The sequence below is a fragment of the Canis lupus genome, chromosome 4, assembly GCF_011100685.1.
Source record: "Canis lupus familiaris isolate Mischka breed German Shepherd chromosome 4, alternate assembly UU_Cfam_GSD_1.0, whole genome shotgun sequence".
Lineage (NCBI taxonomy): Eukaryota > Metazoa > Chordata > Mammalia > Carnivora > Canidae > Canis > Canis lupus.
In genome coordinates this window covers 23,110,197-23,128,417 of record NC_049225.1, presented here as the reverse complement: position 1 = coordinate 23,128,417, position 18,221 = coordinate 23,110,197, and the positions used below count along the sequence as shown (strand labels likewise).

The 18,221-nt window shown below is 52.4% G+C and overlaps 1 protein-coding gene across 6 annotated transcripts in view; it reads right to left on the bottom strand.

The window, feature by feature from the left end:
* Nucleotides 1–18,221, bottom strand: part of CDH23 (cadherin related 23) — a 365,507-nt gene that overhangs the window by 178,116 nt on the left and 169,170 nt on the right. For all 6 annotated transcript variants that reach the window (XM_038534255.1, XM_038534260.1, XM_038534256.1 and 3 more), the window contains exons 9-10: nucleotides 8,612–8,724; nucleotides 6,470–6,658 (exon numbers count right to left, since the gene is read on the bottom strand). In XM_038534255.1, the coding sequence (XP_038390183.1) occupies nucleotides 6,470–6,658; nucleotides 8,612–8,724 (302 nt within the window). The remainder of the gene's footprint in view (nucleotides 1–6,469; nucleotides 6,659–8,611; nucleotides 8,725–18,221) is intronic.

Below are 18,221 nucleotides of genomic sequence, written 5' to 3'. Positions count from 1 at the left end.
CTCTCTCGCTCTCTCTGTCTCTCACGAATACATAAATAAAATCTTTAAAAAAAATGAATGGGGATAGGAAGCAAAAATTTTTTAAAAATCGGCCCCCGCTGTGCCCCATCCATCCCTCACCCTGTTTCTGACTTCTTGACATTCATTTCCACCCAGAGTGGTGTTGGTGCCTATCCCTCTGGCCTCCCAGCTGGGATGAACCAGAAGCTCTAGGAGGGCAGGGACTGCATCTTTAGTACCAATTCCTCAGCGGCGGGCGCACAGTAGGTGCACAAGCATGTCTGTTGAGCGAATGCACACACAATCCCCCAGCTCTATGAGTTTCACCAGGGGCCCCTGAAGGTCCTTCTCAAATGATTCCAATTCCCAGAAATAGTCAGAAGCCGGCAGTGGAGGCCTCTCTGGGGGACACTGGCGCCCCACTCCCCACTCCCCCCTGCAAAGGAACAGCAGGGACAGCAGGAAATGAGGGCTGAGAGGCTGTGGGTCAGAAATGAGACAGAAACAAGTGGATCAAAGGCTCCCAACTCCCGAGAAGAAAGGTACAGGGCAGGTGAGAGGCGCTGCCAATTTTGGGGCCCTCTGCGTCTGCCCAGAGGGGTCCCGGTGCCGACAGTATTTAAAAACAAAGCCTTTTGCTGGAATTTGTAGAACAGCCAGAGGTGCGGATGATATACACCCCCTCCGCAGCAGAGGCGGGATGCAGAGCACAGAGATCTACTTGCCTCGAAGTAGAAGAGTGGATTTTAGTCCAACAGAACAGAAACTTCCAGTCATCTGATCAACCTACCCCCGCCCCCCTCCCGTGCAGAGGGGAAAACAGGACGGGTAGCTCAGCCTCCGGCAGGACTGGGTGGGGATCCGAAGAGGAAAAGTTGACCCAACTGGAGAAAACACAACATGCTGAACATGCTGCGGCCAAAGGGGTGGTAGGTAGAAAGGAGATGGTAGGAATCCAAGTGGGTGCGTGTGCTGCTTATTTCTGGTGGCTTTCCAGGGCACCGAGGAAGAGAGGAGAACGCCCGGCCACCAGGAACAGGGGAGTGAGGCTGCCACTGCCTTTAATTTGAAACACAGAGATGAGTTCCACACCAAGGCTGACTCCTGGGGCCTTGGCCTTGAGATTTTTTTTTTTTTTTTTTTTTTTTTTTTGGTGATTTGCATTACAACCATCTATTTGCATCTCAACTGTCAGGCAGTGCAAATGGGTTGGTGGTGGTTTCAGCCCATCCTATCCTTCCATCTCTTCTGTATCTTCCATCTTTCTGTAGCTGGGCCAAGGAGAAGAAATGACTCAGCGGGGACGACTCAGAGGCCTCCCAAGGACTTCCCAGTGGAGTCCCTGGGAGACAGAAAGGGCGTCTTTCAAGCACCCTTGTTGTCCTGAATTTCCCTGCAGAGCCTGAGATTCAGCAAGAAACTGAGTAGCATCTTCTAGCTGGAGGGGAGCCAGCATCATCTAGTTTTTGTGAGTTAGATTAGCATCCTTGCTGGAAATGACTGCCACAAAGTGCTACCTGAGAGGTTAAACTGCTTCCTCTTTCCTTCTATTTTCCATCGGCGACCTCTACTGCCCCACCGTGGACCTCTGAGGTCACCTTCCTACACAAACTCGGGGGAACTGGACTTTTGCGGTACAGGGCCACTGACTCAGAGTCTGGTTTGGATAAAGCCCTGAGCCACCTCATTGCTACTTTTACCATTTGGCCGTGCTTTAATTCAACCAGCACATATCTCTGCAGTGCCTCCCAGGTGCCAGGCAGAGTGTGAGGCACTGGGTTACGACGGCCAGGAAAGCAAAGCCGCCCCTGCCTGCGAATCCTTCAGTTGAATCGGGGAGACAAATGTTATGCACTAATACCTGCAAAACCACAATAACGGTGAGCGTGAGGGAGAATCACATGTTCTGCAGAGTCTATGACACAGAGATTTCACCTCTCCTCATGCCTGTCCCTCCTCCAAGTCTGCTCCATGGACACAGTTTTCCTCCATGCCTGGCAAATCCAACCATCCTCCCCCCCAGACATAAATCCCAACCGATTGTATCTTCTCCTCAGAAAGAGAACTGGAAGAGATGCTAAATTTTTAAAATCTCTTTTTACAAAAGGTGCCTGGTTTCTCTTGGAGGTTCCCCGTTTTTTCCCAGATTCTGGACGTTGGCAATGTACCTAAACACTCCATCCTGGGAAACCGGGGCCTGACGGGGCCTTGGGAGCATTGACCCCATCCAGATCTAGAGCCCTCCAGAATTCTGGAGAATAGAGAAGAGATGGGAGATACAAAAAGAGTAGGGCAATTCAGAAAGCAATTTATTCCTCCCTCTTAGTTAGGGAATCGGTCCAGGACCATGTCTGGGATGGTTTGGGTGCAGCTCTACTGGGAGGCTGGACGATGACCCAGAGGACCTTGGTTGGTGGGTGGTGGAGTCTGGGCTTCTGGGCTGCCTTTGTTCATCTGTAGTTCTCTCTCTGCACCTCACTGTGCCCTGGAGGCCAGCCCTTTACTGTCAGAGACACTGGTCAACTCTCTAGGGCAAGGAACGAAATGGTCCCTGGTAGCACCGGGCACCCAGTCCACAGAGGGCAATGGTGATGCCTGTGCCTGGGTGGGGAGTGGCCACCAGAGGCAGGCTGGACCCAGATACCCCTCAGCATCCCTGCAGACACTTCGGACAGGCCTTCCAGCAAAGCAGGACTGAGTTAATCTCCAAGGGGCCAGGGTGACCCTGTAATCCCCCAACCAGTGGTGGTGAGAAGGCCCTGGGGGTTCTGGCCCTGCTGCTGCTCCCTGGATCCATCTGGTTAACATCTGGGTGTGTGGCAGGTACTGTGCTGAGTCCTATAGACTAAAGGTCTGATCTCCTCTATCCCTTGGTGGCATTCCCTGTGGCAGATGCCAACATGGAGCTGCTTCCCCATATTCCCCAGCCTTCTGGCAGTGAGGTGGGGCCACATCCCTAGTTCTGGGCAGAAGTCACAGGATAAAGCATAGAAGAGCTGGTGCTTGCCCCCTTCCCCTCCCTCCTGCAGTGACCGACGTGATCACAGAGCGTGCACTGAGCGACGACACAGAGAGGGATCGCCCTGCCCACTTGTGCTGGGTGAGTAATAAACCTCGGAGTGAGAAATAAACCTCTGTTTCAGGGTTAGTTTGTTGCCGCAATAGAAATGGACACATTTTCACCCAGACAGCCTAGTGATGCTTAGAAAGGGTCAATGACTCACCCGAGGTCGCAGAGCTAGCAAACGGCAAGGCTGGACTTGAACACAGGCCCCGTCTGATCCTAGAGTTTGGGCCATGAACCACTACACAAGCTGCCTCCCCTCTGGGTCGCCTCCAAAATCGAGCCCCAATTCCTTGGTTTGGAATTGGGGCTCCCTGTGCGTCCCAGCCCACCCTCCCACCAGCTCACCATGCCAACCCTGCATCAGTCACATGGCACGACCTGCTCCCTCCACCTGCTGGGCCTCTCTGTGGGCCACTGCCCAACCTACTAGTCCTCCTGGCTACCTTTAACCATCTGATGTGTGTCCCAAGGCTCAGCCCTGGTCCCCCCTTTCACCACAGAGCTTTGGCTGGTCTTCCGGCTCCCTCTGGCCCCTTTCTTTCCCTTCCTCAGCTGAGCTCTGTAGCCCTTGCTATCTATTGTCACTGTCCTGTACGCAAGTATCAGTGTCTCTGTTCTCTTGGACATTCAGGAAAGCCTGAAACCAGAGATGAGACTTTCTCCTGAGGCTCTCACTTACACAGCAGCGTCTACAGGGGGTGCTGTGCCCCAGGGGGATAAAAGATGGCCCACTGGGGTATGAGAAAATATTGGAACTTGTTTTTATACCTGTTTATCTCCACCTTTTAAACTTTCTACATTTTTGTGTATGTTTTAAAAAGTACATACTACACTTTGTGTAAACACACTTGGTCCCATGGCTACGCTTCCTCAAAGGACTAAATACAGCTCCTTTTAAACAGTAGGTGCTCAGTACATACTTTAGCTTTCTCAGACAGATGGGTATGGGATGACTTAGCAGGAGACGGGGGCATGTGCACCCATACACATGTACACACAGGGGACTGACTTGCCCTCGTGGTCCTCTGTCCTTGGCAGGGGGCAGGGGTGGGGGCGGGTTGGGGTGGAGGGTGTCCAGGGAAGAGAAGCTGACAGGAGACCAGTTGGATCATGGGAGGAGGGGCTCCTGGGCAGGTGTGCTGGTGGTCTGTTGAGCAGCCAGAGAGGAGCAAGAGGAGTGAGCGGGAAGCCAGGCCTGGAGCAAGGCCAGTGTGGGAGCCTGGTATTGTGAGGTGTAATTGCAGAGAAGCCCCTCAGGCTGGAAAACCTAATGGAATTCCTGAGCAGAGTGGGCTGGGAGCAGCGGTAATAAATAGAAGTGCTATTAAGGATTGTGGCTGCTACAGACACATAGATCAGTGGAACAGAATAGAGAATCCAGAAGTGGACCCTGAACTTTATGGGCAACTAATATTCGATAAAGGAGGAAAGACTATCCATTGGAAGAAAGACAGTCTCTTCAATAAATGGTGCTGGGAAAATTGGACATCCACATGCAGAAGAATGAAACTAGACCACTCTCTTTCACCATACACAAAGATAAACTCAAAATGGATGAAAGATCTAAATGTGAGACAAGATTCCATCAAAATCCTAGAGAAGAACACAGGCAACACCCTTTTTGAACTCGGCCACAGTAACTTCTTGCAAGATATATCCACGAAGGCAAAAGAAACAAAAGCAAAAATGAACTATTGGGACTTCATCAAGATAAGAAGCTTCTGCACAGCAAAGGATACAGTCAACAAAACTAAAAGACAACCTACAGAATGGGAGAAGATATTTGCAAATGACATATCAGATAAAGGGCTAGTTTCCAAGATCTATAAAGAACTTATCAAACTCAACACCAAAGAAACAAACAATCCAATCATGAAATGGGCAAAAGACATGAACAGAAATCTCACAGAGGAAGACATAGACATGGCCAACATGCACATGAGAAAATGCTCTGCATCACTTGCCATCAGGGAAATACAAATCAAAACCACAATGAGATACCACCTCACACCAGTGAGAATGGGGCAAATTAACAAGGCAGGAAACAACAAATGTTGGAGAGGATGCGGAGAAAAGGGAACCCTCTTACACTGTTGGTGGGAATGTGAACTGGTGCAGCCACTCTGGAAAACTGTGTGGAGGTTCCTCAAACAGTTAAAAATAGACCTGCCCTACGATCCAGCAATTGCACTGTTGGGGATTTACCCCAAAGATACAAATGCAATGAAACGCCGGGACACCTGCACCCCGATGTTTCTAGCAGCAATGGCCACGATAGCCAAACTGTGGAAGGAGCCTCGGTGTCCAACGAAAGATGAATGGATAAAGAAGATGTGGTTTATGTATACAATGGAATATTACTCAGCTATTAGAAATGACAAATACCCACCATTTGCTTCAACGTGGATGGAACTGGAGGGTATTATGCTGAGTGAAGTAAGCCAGTCGGAGAAGGACAAACATTATATGTTCTCATTCATTTGGGGAATATAAATAATAGTGAAAAGGAATATAAGGGAAGGGGGAAGAAATGTGTGGGAAATATCAGAAAGGGAGACAGAACGTAAAGACTGCTAACTCTGGGAAACGAACTAGGGGTGGTAGAAGGGGAGGAGGGCGGGGGTGGGAGTGAATGGGTGACGGGCACTGGGGGTTATTCTGTATGTTAGTAAATTGAACACCAATAAAAAATAAATTAAAAAAAAAAAAAAAAAGGATTGTGGCTGCTGACAGGCAGGGGAGAGACCAGGCACGGCCCGGGTGGGGAGGAGGCAGGCTGAGAGGGTCCCTGTCAGCATGGAAGCCTGTCCCATCCAGGCCTGGTGGGGCACGGCCCCATCCCGGAGCCTCCTCCCTCCTGGCCTTCTTGAGCTCTCCTTCACTCGCTGCCCATGCCCCTTCCAGGTGGGCCCTGCAGGAGGCTGCAGGCTTCCAGGACCCCCGAAGTCTCCTTGTGGCCTGGGATCCCCTTGAAAGCACTTATGCTACTCACATGGAAAAGGAGGAGTCATTACTACACCCAAAACAGAAATAAGACTTTTTTTCCAAAGTCCTATTTTATACAAGACCCTCCAACTTTTAAAATATCTAGTTTTTGGTGTATATTTTATAATGTACATACTAGATTAATAGGATGAACATATATTTCTAAATAAATTCCTAAATAAATCGCTAAATGAAGAACTATACACTGGTAGTGTGTGCTCAAAGAGTTTTTGCAGGGGTGGGGGGTAGGCTGAGGATTAGAGACTGCTGATTTTTGCAAGGGAGGAGCAGCAGCAATGTTTGTTTCTATTTTATAGATGGGAACTTGGAAGCCTAGAGATACTTGGCATCTTTCCCAGGGTTGGACAGCCCAGAAAGGGCGGGGGTCTGGATACACCACACATTCCCGGGACTCACCTCATCCTTGTCCACCACCTGGATGAAGAGGGGTAGGGCAAAGCCCACCTGTGCTAGCTCGGTGATGGCCACACTGTATTCAGAGCTGTTGAACTCCGGGGCATTGTCATTGATGTCAATAACCAGGATGTTGAAGGTCGTGGTGACTGACGCATCAGAGGGAGTACGGTCATCATTCAGCTCTGTGCCCTGCAGGTAGAGGACAAACACCCCAGAGATGAAGGCGGCCGTAATCATAACATCATCACTTACCAAGGCTTTGTCAATTCTGGGTCCTGTGCTTTCTGTCAATTATCCCATGCCCTGACCACAATCCTGGGAAGAAGACTCTATCATCATCATCCCCATTTTACCCTTGATGAAACAGGCTCTGAGAGGTTAAGTAACTTGTATAAGGACACATAGTCAGAGTGGGTGTCAAACTCAGGCAGCAGGATTCCAGGACCAAAGGGACGAGGTGGTATGATGATGACAAGACAGATTTAGGGGCTCCTCAAGGGGCAAAGGGGACTCTTTATTCAATTTGGCAGATGATGAAACTGAGGTCAAGAATTTTTGCGCTAGCAGGTAATTAAGACTTAATTTGGCATCTGCTATGGCCCAAACACTGTGCTAGGCATCATGATGGTCTGGGTCGGACTCAGGGAAAAATGGGCTCAAATCCTTGGGTGCCCAGTCTCTGCACCAGAACCTCTCCCCCCCCCCCCCCCCACAAATACCCATTCCCAGTTCCCACTCAATCTTCTGAATCTGAGTCTCTGGGCGGGAGGCCCAGGACTAGCTATCTTTTACCAGTTCCCCAGGAGATTTGGATTCACAGCCAAGTTTGTGAACTCCCCCTCACATTTTATATAAAGATGGAAAAAATGAGCTCAGGGTCCCATAGTAAGCTGGTGGCGTCACTGGGGCCAGGACACAGCTCTCTCCAACTGGAACTGTGCACCTTACAGGAAGCGTGCAGAGAGGAGGGGAGGCAGAGAGGGGCCCGTGGCTTGGTGGCTTGATGCAACATGGGAAAGTGGTGGTGTTGGCCCCCCTACCCCAACCATGTGTGCACCCTGGGTGGTGACAGAGGAGCCAGCCGGCCAAGGAGGGCTAATCAACCTGTCGCTCTGTATCCCTCCCAAGGTCAAGGAGAACAATCAAGGGCCAGGCTGGGCTCCTCTGTCCTCCTCAGGATGGAAGCTCCTATCCCAGCCCTTGTGTCCTCCCCCACCTCAGTCCACGGGGCTGGGGAGGAACCCTATGGCCCAGGGAAAGTCCATACCTTAAATGGGTTTCCCAGGGAATGCCTCTGCAAATCATAGATTTTAATTAAAAGCGGCCATGGGACACCTGGGTGGCTCAGTGGTTGAGCATCTGCCTTCGGCCCAGGGCGTGATCCTGGAGTCCCAGGATCGAGTCCAGCATCGGGCTCCTTGCAGGGAGCCTGCTTCTCCCTCTGCCTGTGTCTCTGCCTCTCTCTGTGTGTGTGTCTCATGAATAAATAAATAAATAAAAAAAAAACAAACAAACCCCAATCCTCTCTTTTCCAATTACAAATCTGTGAGGCCAGGTTTTCTTCAATCAGCACAACATACCACAACAGACAGTGCAGAAGCAGATACAAGGATCCAGAAGTCTTCTATTAAGATAGTCATTAGGGGGCGACAGGGGCCAGAGGCTGTGGCTCCACCACACCTCCAGGGTAAGGACCCTAGTGGTTCCCACCTCCCCCCACTACGCTGCTGCTTCCTAACCAGGGAATAGTCCCTGGGGGAGGCCGTCAGAGTTAGAACTGGGACAAACCCCAGAAATGGGGTCAATATGAGAATCTGAGGTGGCTACTATGGAGAACTAGGAATCATGGGTAACCGTCAGGACCACCGATGAGCACCTACTGTGTGCTCTCTGGTTCCTAAAATGGGGATGAAAGTCCTAATCCTGTGTGATTGTTGATCATGGCTGTGGGGTGCCAGCACGGCCCCTGACCCGGCCTATGCTGGGAGGTGTGGTCCCGTCCTGACACGAGCCCCAGCACCCAGGCAGGTGAGGGGCCGGGAGCAACGCCCTGCTGGAGCTTCAGGGGGGCGCTGCTGGAGGCTGGTACCGCGGTGGGGGCCCCTGCACACGGGAGGCCTGTGCCTGCCGCTTGGCTCTCACCTTCACCGTCAGGATGAAGCCGTGGCTGTACAGGGGGTTCTCTCGGTCCAGTAGGCCGTTCAAGGTCAGCGCCCCACTGATGTAGTCCAGAGCGAAGATGCTGTTGGTATTCCCTGCAAGAAAGAGTAACATTCCAGGTACGCCTGGGGCCCAGGGCAGGTGGACACGGGCTGTGGTCGGGGCTCCTCTCTGCACGTTAAGGATGAAGCATTAACCCCATGGACGCTGGCCCCAGGAGTAATGGGAAGTGTTCTGGAAGATGCGGCCCAGGCAGTAGGCAGCAATGATTCACAGTGAGGACATTCTGCTTTTCGGTTTTCTTCTGTCTCTCGGAAGGAGTCAAGGAGAAAGTCTCAGTTTGGTGCTAGTGTGCCTATAGCACCCAACACTTGCTGTCTTCCTTCGTAACAGAGAGAGAGAGAGAGAGGGAGAGAGAGGGAGAGAGAGAGCAGGCCACAGGCCTGGAGGCTTCTAAAGGGAACAGTATGCAGCTAGGACTTGGTAACTGCTATGGTCCGAACACTTGCTTCCCCACAGAATTCATATGGTGACACCCAAAGCCACACAAGGGCATTAGGAAGTGGGCCCTTTGGAAGGTGCCTCGGTCCTGCAAGTGGAACCCTCGTGGATGGAAGGGATCGCATGCGCCCTGTGCTATGTGAGGACACGGTGAGGAATCACCACCTATGAACCAGGGTGGTGACCACACTGACACTCGGATCTTGGATTTCCCGGGCTCTGGAATTACAAGAAATAAATTTCTTTGTTTATGAGCCACACGGCCTGTGGTGTTCTGTTATAGCAGCCCAAGTGGACTAAAGCAGAAACCTAGTTTTGTTTGCGTTGTGCTTATTTTTATAGTCATTTTCTATCCTATTCCATTCTATCCTATTCTAATTTTCTACTGAGCAGTGATACAATTTCCCTTTACGTTAAATGTAAGTTAAAAACCCAATTCAATCTTAAGAATAAGCATTTATTTTATTAAAACTTGAAGTATATATTTAAAGTACTGGCAAAAACCCTACTCGAGATACACTGGCTCAGATGGAGACCTCTGTGTCCACCCCTCGCTCCCCTACCAACTCCATTTTATGCCCCCCTACAGGCGCCCTGTGTCCCCACAGCGGCTTTCCCAGGTTCCCCAAATCTCCATGTGCACTCCTGCCTCCTCTTCTCTCTGTGAACACCTTCCTCTCTTGGCCTTACCTGCCATCCTCCCACCCAGTGCCCCTCCTCCTCCTCCTCCTCCTCCTCCTCCTCCTCCTCCTCCAGGAAGGCAGTCCTACTTCTCTGGCTGACCCTCCACGCTCACAGGCGGTAGCCACTGTTCTGTTTGCTCTCTCACTGCTCCCTATGTGTTCATGTGATCTTCCCGGCCACCCTGAAGATGGGGGGTGGGCAGTGGCCACAAAGTAAGTGTTCACTAAGTACTGCCTGAGCTGGGCCCTGGATGATGGGCAGCACTGGGGAAAGGATGGATGGATGAATGCTGATCCCACAAGCAGGAACTGACATACACAGGTAGAAGCTACTGTATCCCCTGGCTCACCCACCCCGACCCGGGCTCTAAAGGGATCTGTGCACCATTAGGGGGTCCGTCATCTCTTGGATCAACTAGGGAAAGCACAAAGCGGGGACAATTTCCCTTCTGACTTTAGACTTTGGGAGGGGCTATTCTCCACCAACTCTCTGCTGGCCGGCAAGGCATCCACGTCCACTCAGTCGGTAGCTAGAGGCTGTCCCTCCCCTGTCCTCCTCGCGGGCTACAAGGGTTGGCTGAGGCGGAGGGACAGCTGATGACTGCAGAGCCCGGTCAGGTCTCACGTCAGGCTCAGACTGTGGGCTTTGGGGACTGTGACGTGGGGCCTGGCCAGGGAGTGGACGTCACCCCAGCCTCCCCCTTTGCCTGGAGCTTCCTCCCACGGCCATAGAGAGACCTGGACACCTTCCTGCTGAGTGGGTGTAGTGGGGGAGGACAGGGCTGCAAGGAGGCATGGACACGCATGAAGGTAAGGAAGTGTCTTTTTCTTTAGCCAGGAATTCTGCTGCTGGGGAAACAGGAGGATGGAGGCTTTCATCTGTTTGTCATTAGCTAATCCATTTGACAGTCACTGAGCTCCTGCGATATGTGGGGGACAGAGTCTAGCAGGGGATGTAGCCCTCACCCAGGTATTCACATCACAGGGTGATCAGGGTTGGGGGGGTGAAGCATGGTCATCGCAGGGCCCTTTGGGGGGTGGGTCCTCTGAGTCCCTAAATGCTGCGCTGAAGGGCTGCCCTGAGGCAACATCTCCGAGCCTCCTGCCGCCTATCGCCCCCTGCCAGCGTGGGCCGCACCTCCCCAGCCCCCAGGGCTAGCATCCCATCATTCTGAATTTCCATATAAATTTATTCTTCCCAATAAAGGAACCTATCAAATGTTTAACTAAATGTGATTCAATTTTTATCTTTGCAAGATTTTTCCTATAAATCATTCACAAACCAGAAGCCCCTTGTTGAATGATGTGCTTTGGTTTTTGGCTTGAAAAATGGAGTTATCAACTCTGGAACACGCAGCTGGGCCTCCCCACTTAGCACCTCTGCCCCGATCATGACCATACGGCCCATCCCCAGCTTGAAGTCTGCCTCCAGCTCATAAAATATCCTCTTCTCTGACCCAGGCATTTTTCTCCAGCAAACCTGCAGGCAAATACCCTCCAACTGATACACATTCAAACCCAGGGACCCTCCTCCAACACACAGATACAGACACACACACACACACACACTTTTTCCCCATATCTACCTCCTGCCAAGTACGAATCAGCAACTCCCAGGACCAGCAGCCAGAACGGGTTACACCCAGGGAGCTGACGGGACCACCTGAGTGAGCCATTGGCTCTGATGGCCTCCTGTCACCATGGCAATAGCAGTACTCCTGGGATGCTGGTTCAGGCACAGGCAGGGACGGAGCCCTGAGCCCCAAGCCGGGATGGCCAAGGGCAGGGCTCATTCAAAGACAGATTGATTAGATCACTCATTCCTTTGAGTTCATATTGCGCACCTTACTGTGTGTAAGGCGTTAGAGAATCAGTAGAGAAAAGCAGGCAAGGTTCATCCCTTCAGTCTTGCAGTGAAGATCAACATTAATGACATAATCACGCTATTGAACATGTAAGCAAGCACTTGCTGAGCTAAGTCCCCCCCAGGAAAGCAGCATGGTGTAGAGAGGTAGTTAGGATTATGCCCTCAGGAGGCCGACTGTATGGGTTCAGATAGCTCTGCTTGTTGCTGGCTGGGTGAGCTTGGTCAAGTTATTAACGTATCTGGATGATCTCAGTTTCCTAGTCTGTAAATTGGGCGCAACAATGGTGCCCACCCCAGACTGTTGTTGGGAGGATGAAATGAGTGAATACAGTGCCTGGCACATAGGAAGTTCTCAACACAGGTTGGCCATCTGGTGTATCTGTGCTACCACCGTGGACCACCTGCTCTATTCCCACCCCCGTCCCCACATGCCTGTGTCTAGAACTGTTCGCCCAATAGGAGCATTGAGCCAACCCTGTCCTCTTGCTAGGAGAGCCTCAAAACCAAAAGCCCGTGTGTACAAGTTGGCAGCTCTAAGGCCAAGGCCATCTCAGCAGGGTTCTGGCCTCAGGGTGGGTCACCGTCTCCTGGCTCCTCTCTCTTAACTCCCTTTCCCCAGGGGGATGTGGCCTTGGCAGCCACACAAACAAGTTTCTCTGCTCCCCTGGAAGCTGATACCACCCTGTCAACCCTCTGGTCTTCCAGACATTCTTTATCCAAGTCCCACAGGGACCAGGGGCCAAGGGAGGCTTACCTGGGACGCCTTTCACCTGTTCAGCCCCCATTGCTGAACAGAAGAGCAGCTGCTTCCCCTGGGCCTGACAGGTGCTGTCCCAGGTGCATGTGGATATACCTGGGAGGGGAGGGGTTCTGGGGTGGAGTGGGACCGCACCTCGGTGCCCTCAGGGTTCTGGGAGCTGGTGACTTAATGAGTTCACAAAAGAGAAGCAGGTTCATTATTGCCCTGCTGGTTATCCTGGGGGCAGCCACCTCTTCTAGGAGCTCCAGGCACCCAGACTTCTTCAGATTCCCAGAGGAAAGGCTGGGGGGATGTGAATCGAGTCTGCAAAAGCATGAAAGGCTTCCAAGGGGGAGTCCCAGCCTTCTTTCCCTTATTTATTAAAAACAGTAGCTAGTGCTCATTGAGAATTTCCATGGGCCAGGCACCAAGTGAAGCCATTTGTGCCACCATATTATTTACTCTTCACCATAACTTAGTAAGAACATAGCCCACATCACATATGAGGAAGCAGGTTCAGAGATGACAAATAAGTTGTCCAAGGTCACACAGCTACTAAGTGGCTGGCTTACATCTCTCTTTCTTGCTCCACAGGCATTGGCCCTACACACGTTTACACCCACTCCGCACTTGGCCCCATGCTAAGGGACAAGCAGATGCAGAGATACAAGAAATCATCATCCTACATAAAATGGAGTGGTGACAAAGTTGCTTTTTTTTTTTTTTTTCCTCAGGAGGGGATCCTAGGTAAAAACACCATACATTCTGGGCAGATTTAGGTAGTAGCACAATGTCCATGTGGCAATGTCCTCCGGGTGGTGGCGAGGAGGGCCCACCCTGGGGTCTGGTGGGAAGGCAGGGCTGCAGGCAGGACATACAGAGGCACTGGCAAGGCTACCTCTGGGGCAGGCCTATGGCTCCAGTGAGGATGAGCAGGAGAATTTAGGGAGACAGGCAGTAGCCCGAGATGCAGGGGGACATTGTATGTGCCAGGTGCCCGGAGGCAGGAGAGGAGGGAGTTCCAAGAGGGTTAGTAGGGTCAAGCAGCCGAGAGACAGAGAAGAGAGAGAGAGAGAGAGAGAGAGAGAGAGAGAGAGAGAGAGAGAGAGAGAGGCAGCTCGGGAGAATGAAGATGGGGTTGGATCTTCGGATGCCCCCAGAGGTCAGACAGTAAGACACTGAGGGCCAGTGGGGCACAGACCCGGGGACATGAGCAGGTGCAGACGCGTGGGGAGCAAAACCCAGGGAGGGAGGCCGAGTGGCCACTAGAGGGCGCAGCAGAGTCAAGCAAAGGGCTTCTGTGCCTCAGAGCCGGTCCAGGCAGAGGGGAGGCAGTGAGGGGGGGAAGGTGGATGGAGGGAGAATGGGGGAGGAGGGAAGGTCAGCCCTGGGGGGGGCGGCGGGGGCTCCCCCTCCCCCTCCCCCCTCTGAGGCCGCCAGCCTCTCCCCCTCCCCCGGCGCCCCTCTCCCTGGCTCCCGCCAAATCTCATCACTCGCACATCTTGTCCCCTTGTTATCTCGCCCGCAGCATCTTGACCCAGGGCGAGCCAGGTCTGGGGGGAAGGCAGTTAGCGAGTGGCTGATGGGGCGCGTGGGAACACAGGCATGACTTTCAATTGCTTTGTCTGCTCCGCTGGGCGAACGCGACCTGTCCTGCTGCCCTCTGAGTTCAAGGAAAACCAACGGCTTCCACCCTGGTCCTCCCGGTTCTTAAGATCCACCCCGAGTGTCACAGGCCCCAGGAAGCCAGTCCTGGGGGCTGCGGCATCTCTCACTCCTCTGAGCCCCAGCGCTGGGCTGGCACCCTCAGAACTGCCCTGAGCTGTGGGGGCTCCCCTGGTTCTCGCAGCAAGATCCAGGGTGGCCTGCGGGAGGAGCGCCAGGGGCTCACACTTGCATCCCTAGTGGCACTCAGAAGGACGCCTGAGCTGCGATTAGGAAGGGTCACAGGGTCACGGAGCACACACGAGGCGGGGGCTTGCTCCACCAAGGCCAATCTTATGCGGAGCTCGCGACTGGGTGGGGCTTCGAGGCCCACACACTCATCCACTCCAATGCCAGTCCCTGAATGCAGGACGGAGGCTACCTGGGGGTGACCTGTGGGATGCCGATCCCTCACCTGGCCTCTGACTTGGTCACCCCACCCGTCTCAGGCCCTGGGTCAGGGACCCTTCCGAGGGAGGAGGGCAGAACTGGGGTTTGCACCCCCTTCTCTCCGGGGGTCTCTGCCTGGAGCCTGTTACATCAACACCCAAGTGAAGACTGCCTACCGTGCATAAACTGGCAGGATGAAAAAAGACCTAGGTGCCGGCAACAGATCTGCCACTTACCAGCTGCGAGACCTCCCGCAAACTGCTAATTCCTTTAAGCCAAATTCCTCATCTGTAACGTGTAGATAACAGCTCCCACCTCACCAGGCTGGGGGAGGCTCAGGCGTGATCACGGCAATAAAGCACCTGTTGTAGTGCCTGGCACACAGTAGGTGCGCCTTTGGTTCCTGTTCCTTCTTTCTGGGCTCTGCAGCTTCCTGAACGGAGGACCCAGGGTGAGCTGTGAGCGGGTCTCCCTAGGCCAGCCGATGTGATTGCGTCTGGTACCATGCAGCGTTTTGCGTGCATATCTTTTTCGATTTTCAACCCCCGCTCCCCTGCCATGAGATAGATTCTATTATCCCCATTTTACAGATAAGGAACCTGAAGCACAGAGTGCTTAAAAATCACTGGCACTCGGTCATCTAGGGGTGGAACAAAGAATTCAACTCAGCTCTCACGACGCTAAAGAGTTCATGTCTGGACCCCTACCCCCACCCCCGGCCCCGGATTTTCCTTCCTCTCACGAGAGCCAGCGGTAGCCCACGAGACAGCCGTATGTGTGCGGCTTCAGCCCCCTGGACCCATGGGGCAGGCTGGCCTGCAGGCCCACCCCTGTCCCGTCTGACTGTATTGCTGCATAATAAAAACTGGGCGTCAGCCTGGGATGTGGGCTTTGGGCAAGATGTCTTATGAATTAAAAATTGTCACTTAGCTGCCTGCTGACAAAAGGGGCCTGCGTCCTGGGTGCACCTGGGCTGGGCTGCATTCACCAGCTCTGCGATCAACATATGGCAACCAGTGGTGTGGGTTACCCGGACTCTCAACCAGGGGAGGGGACACGGGTGGAGAGCTCGCTGCCCCTCCGAAGGACCCTCAGGGAGGCGGGGTGGGGAGTGATTAGGCTTAACCCCTCTCCAAAGCTTCTCCTGAAGGCCCTGGGACCCTCTCCCTGCAGATGTCTGCAGGCACATCATCTGCATTCAGGCCTCAGCTCCAGTGTCACCTGCACAGAGGAGCCATCCCTAATCCCCTCACTGCCCCACACCCCTTCACCCTCCACTCTGTTAGCCTGTTTTATTCCCTTCAAAGCACTTCTACTTTCTGAACCTCTCCTGTCACCCGTTTACGTGTTTGCTTATTGTCCGTCTCCCCTCACGGCAACATGAGCCCCGGGAGAGTAAGGATTGGTTTTCCCCAGATGACCAGCTGATGCACAGTAGGTGCTCAACAAATGTTTGAATGAACAGATGGACTGATGCAGGGATGTTGGGGGGCCATTCTGAGGGTAGTGTAAAGGGCAGGGCAGCACGCTGCTGGCGTGACTTGTAATGTCACACATCCCAGAGACCGTGACGCTCTGGGGCTCTGAGCAGGGATCAGCTAATTAGCCATTCCAACCGGGGGGATCGCTTCGCTCCTGATGCGCCCAAAGCGGTATGTCCGCCTGAGCTGAGCGCATCTCAGTTAATTACGGTCACTACCATCCAGCCAGGAGAAGACAACCCTGAGTCCCGCAGGTAGGTGCGAACGGCAGTCTGCTTGACACGCAGACATTTCACGGAGCGATGGTTTTCATCAAGCTCCCTTAAACCAACAAATGATGACCTCTCCTAATAGGACCACAAACTGGACTCTGATTAATTTGCTAATAACTGGCTCTAACGCGTGACACATTAACCCGAGTAGCCAAGGATAGTAAAACTGATTACGTTAGGGCTGCCGAGGGTCGAACAATGGCCCGCTCACCCTAGGCAGTGCGTGGCTCCCTGCACGACAGGTGGCCCCAGGCTGGCGGCCTCCGGTGCTTTGAGGACACTTTAACAGGGGATCTGCAGAACACCACCAGGGGTTATAGCTGGGATCAGAAGCTCCCCTATTTCCTGAAAAACCTTTGCTCTTCAACCCCACGTACCCACATGTGCAGCTATCGGGATGTTCACCACGGCGCTGCTTAATAAAGAAAATTAGGAAGAACCTAAGTGTCCAACAACAGGGATTAGTTAAATGAGAGTCTATATGAAATTCGGCCAGCTGCTAAAAGTAATGCTGCAGAAGAGAAGTTTGTGACTTGGAAAGATGGATATTTAAGACGTGTTTTTTTCTCTTTTTTTTCAAGATTTTACTTATTTGTGAGAGAGAGCACACGCATTGGTGCACAAATGGAGGGAAGGAAAAAAACAAAACAAAACAAATGGAGGGAAGGCACAGAGAGAGAGGGAGAAGCAGACTCCCTGATGAGCAGGGAGCCCAATGCGGGCTCGATCCCAAGACCCCAGGATCCCGACCTGAGCCAAAGGCAGATGCTTAACAGAGTGAGCCACCCAGGTGCCCCATGTTTGTTTCTTAAAAAGGAGACACCAAATAGCATAGTTCCCTAAAATGCTTCCTATTGTTGCTTAAAAATATATGCATAGAGAAAGGAATGAAATGCGTACAGCATGTTGACAAAGATTATCGTTAAGTGGTGAGGCTAGAGCAGGGTTTCTCAATCTCAGTAGCGTGACACTAAGTTGGGAATTTGTTGTGCTGGGGGCTGCTCTCCGCACTGTGGGATATGTAGCAGCATCCCTGGTCTCGAGGATACCAGTAACATCCTGTCCCCCAGTCGTGACAACCAAAATGTCTTCAGATGGCCCCGGAAAGGCGAGGGAATGGGTATGGGTGGCAAAATCACTCCTGCCTGAGAACCACTGCTCTAGAATCATTTCAACTTTTTCCTTTTGACTTAACTTGAATTACATGCATTAAAAAAAAAAAAGTTAATGCAAGTTCCTTTAAAGAATAATCCCCAAACTTCTAGACAGAGATGACGGTTGTTCAATGCTGTGAACATTCTTAATGCCCCTGAATTGTACACTTTAAGATGGTGAATTTTACCTTACCATATATTTAAGCACGTGCAAAAAATTACCAAGGTTTGATGACGTGCGCCTGTGTGTTCTACGTTGGTGTCAGACGTGGGCTGACTTGTAAAGGGATCTGCTTTAATGAGCGATGCTTCCTCTACCTGCATTACGAGTGTTCTGGCCACAATTTGCTGAAGTTAAACTCCCCGAGGATGGGGCCTCTCCTGGCTTGGCCCCTGCTGCGTTTGCCATAGTGAGGAAAGGAATTTGCTCACAGAGGATTCTGCAAGGTTCCAGAGAGCCTGAGCAGTGCAAAGATGAAGCCTCTGCTCCCAGGGGTGTCTAGTCTAGATGAGAAAAATGGGACCTGTGCCCAAAAGATGCCTCGCCATGGGGGGGCGGTGCTGGTGTGGAAGGGGCTCCTTCCACTGGGCTTTGGAGGGCAGATTTGGGTAGCTTCCCACTGGGGGTCTAGCAAGAGCAGAGGGGGAAGGCGGAGTAATCCTTTCACAGCAGGGGAGCCAGCTGGAGGAGCAGTGGTGTCGGGAGCCTTGAATGCCAGGTAAGCAGTTTGGCCTTCTGTTCTACAGGGAGTCCCTGGAGGCAGGGAGGCCTGTTGGTGATGAAGGCATGGTTTTCGTGAT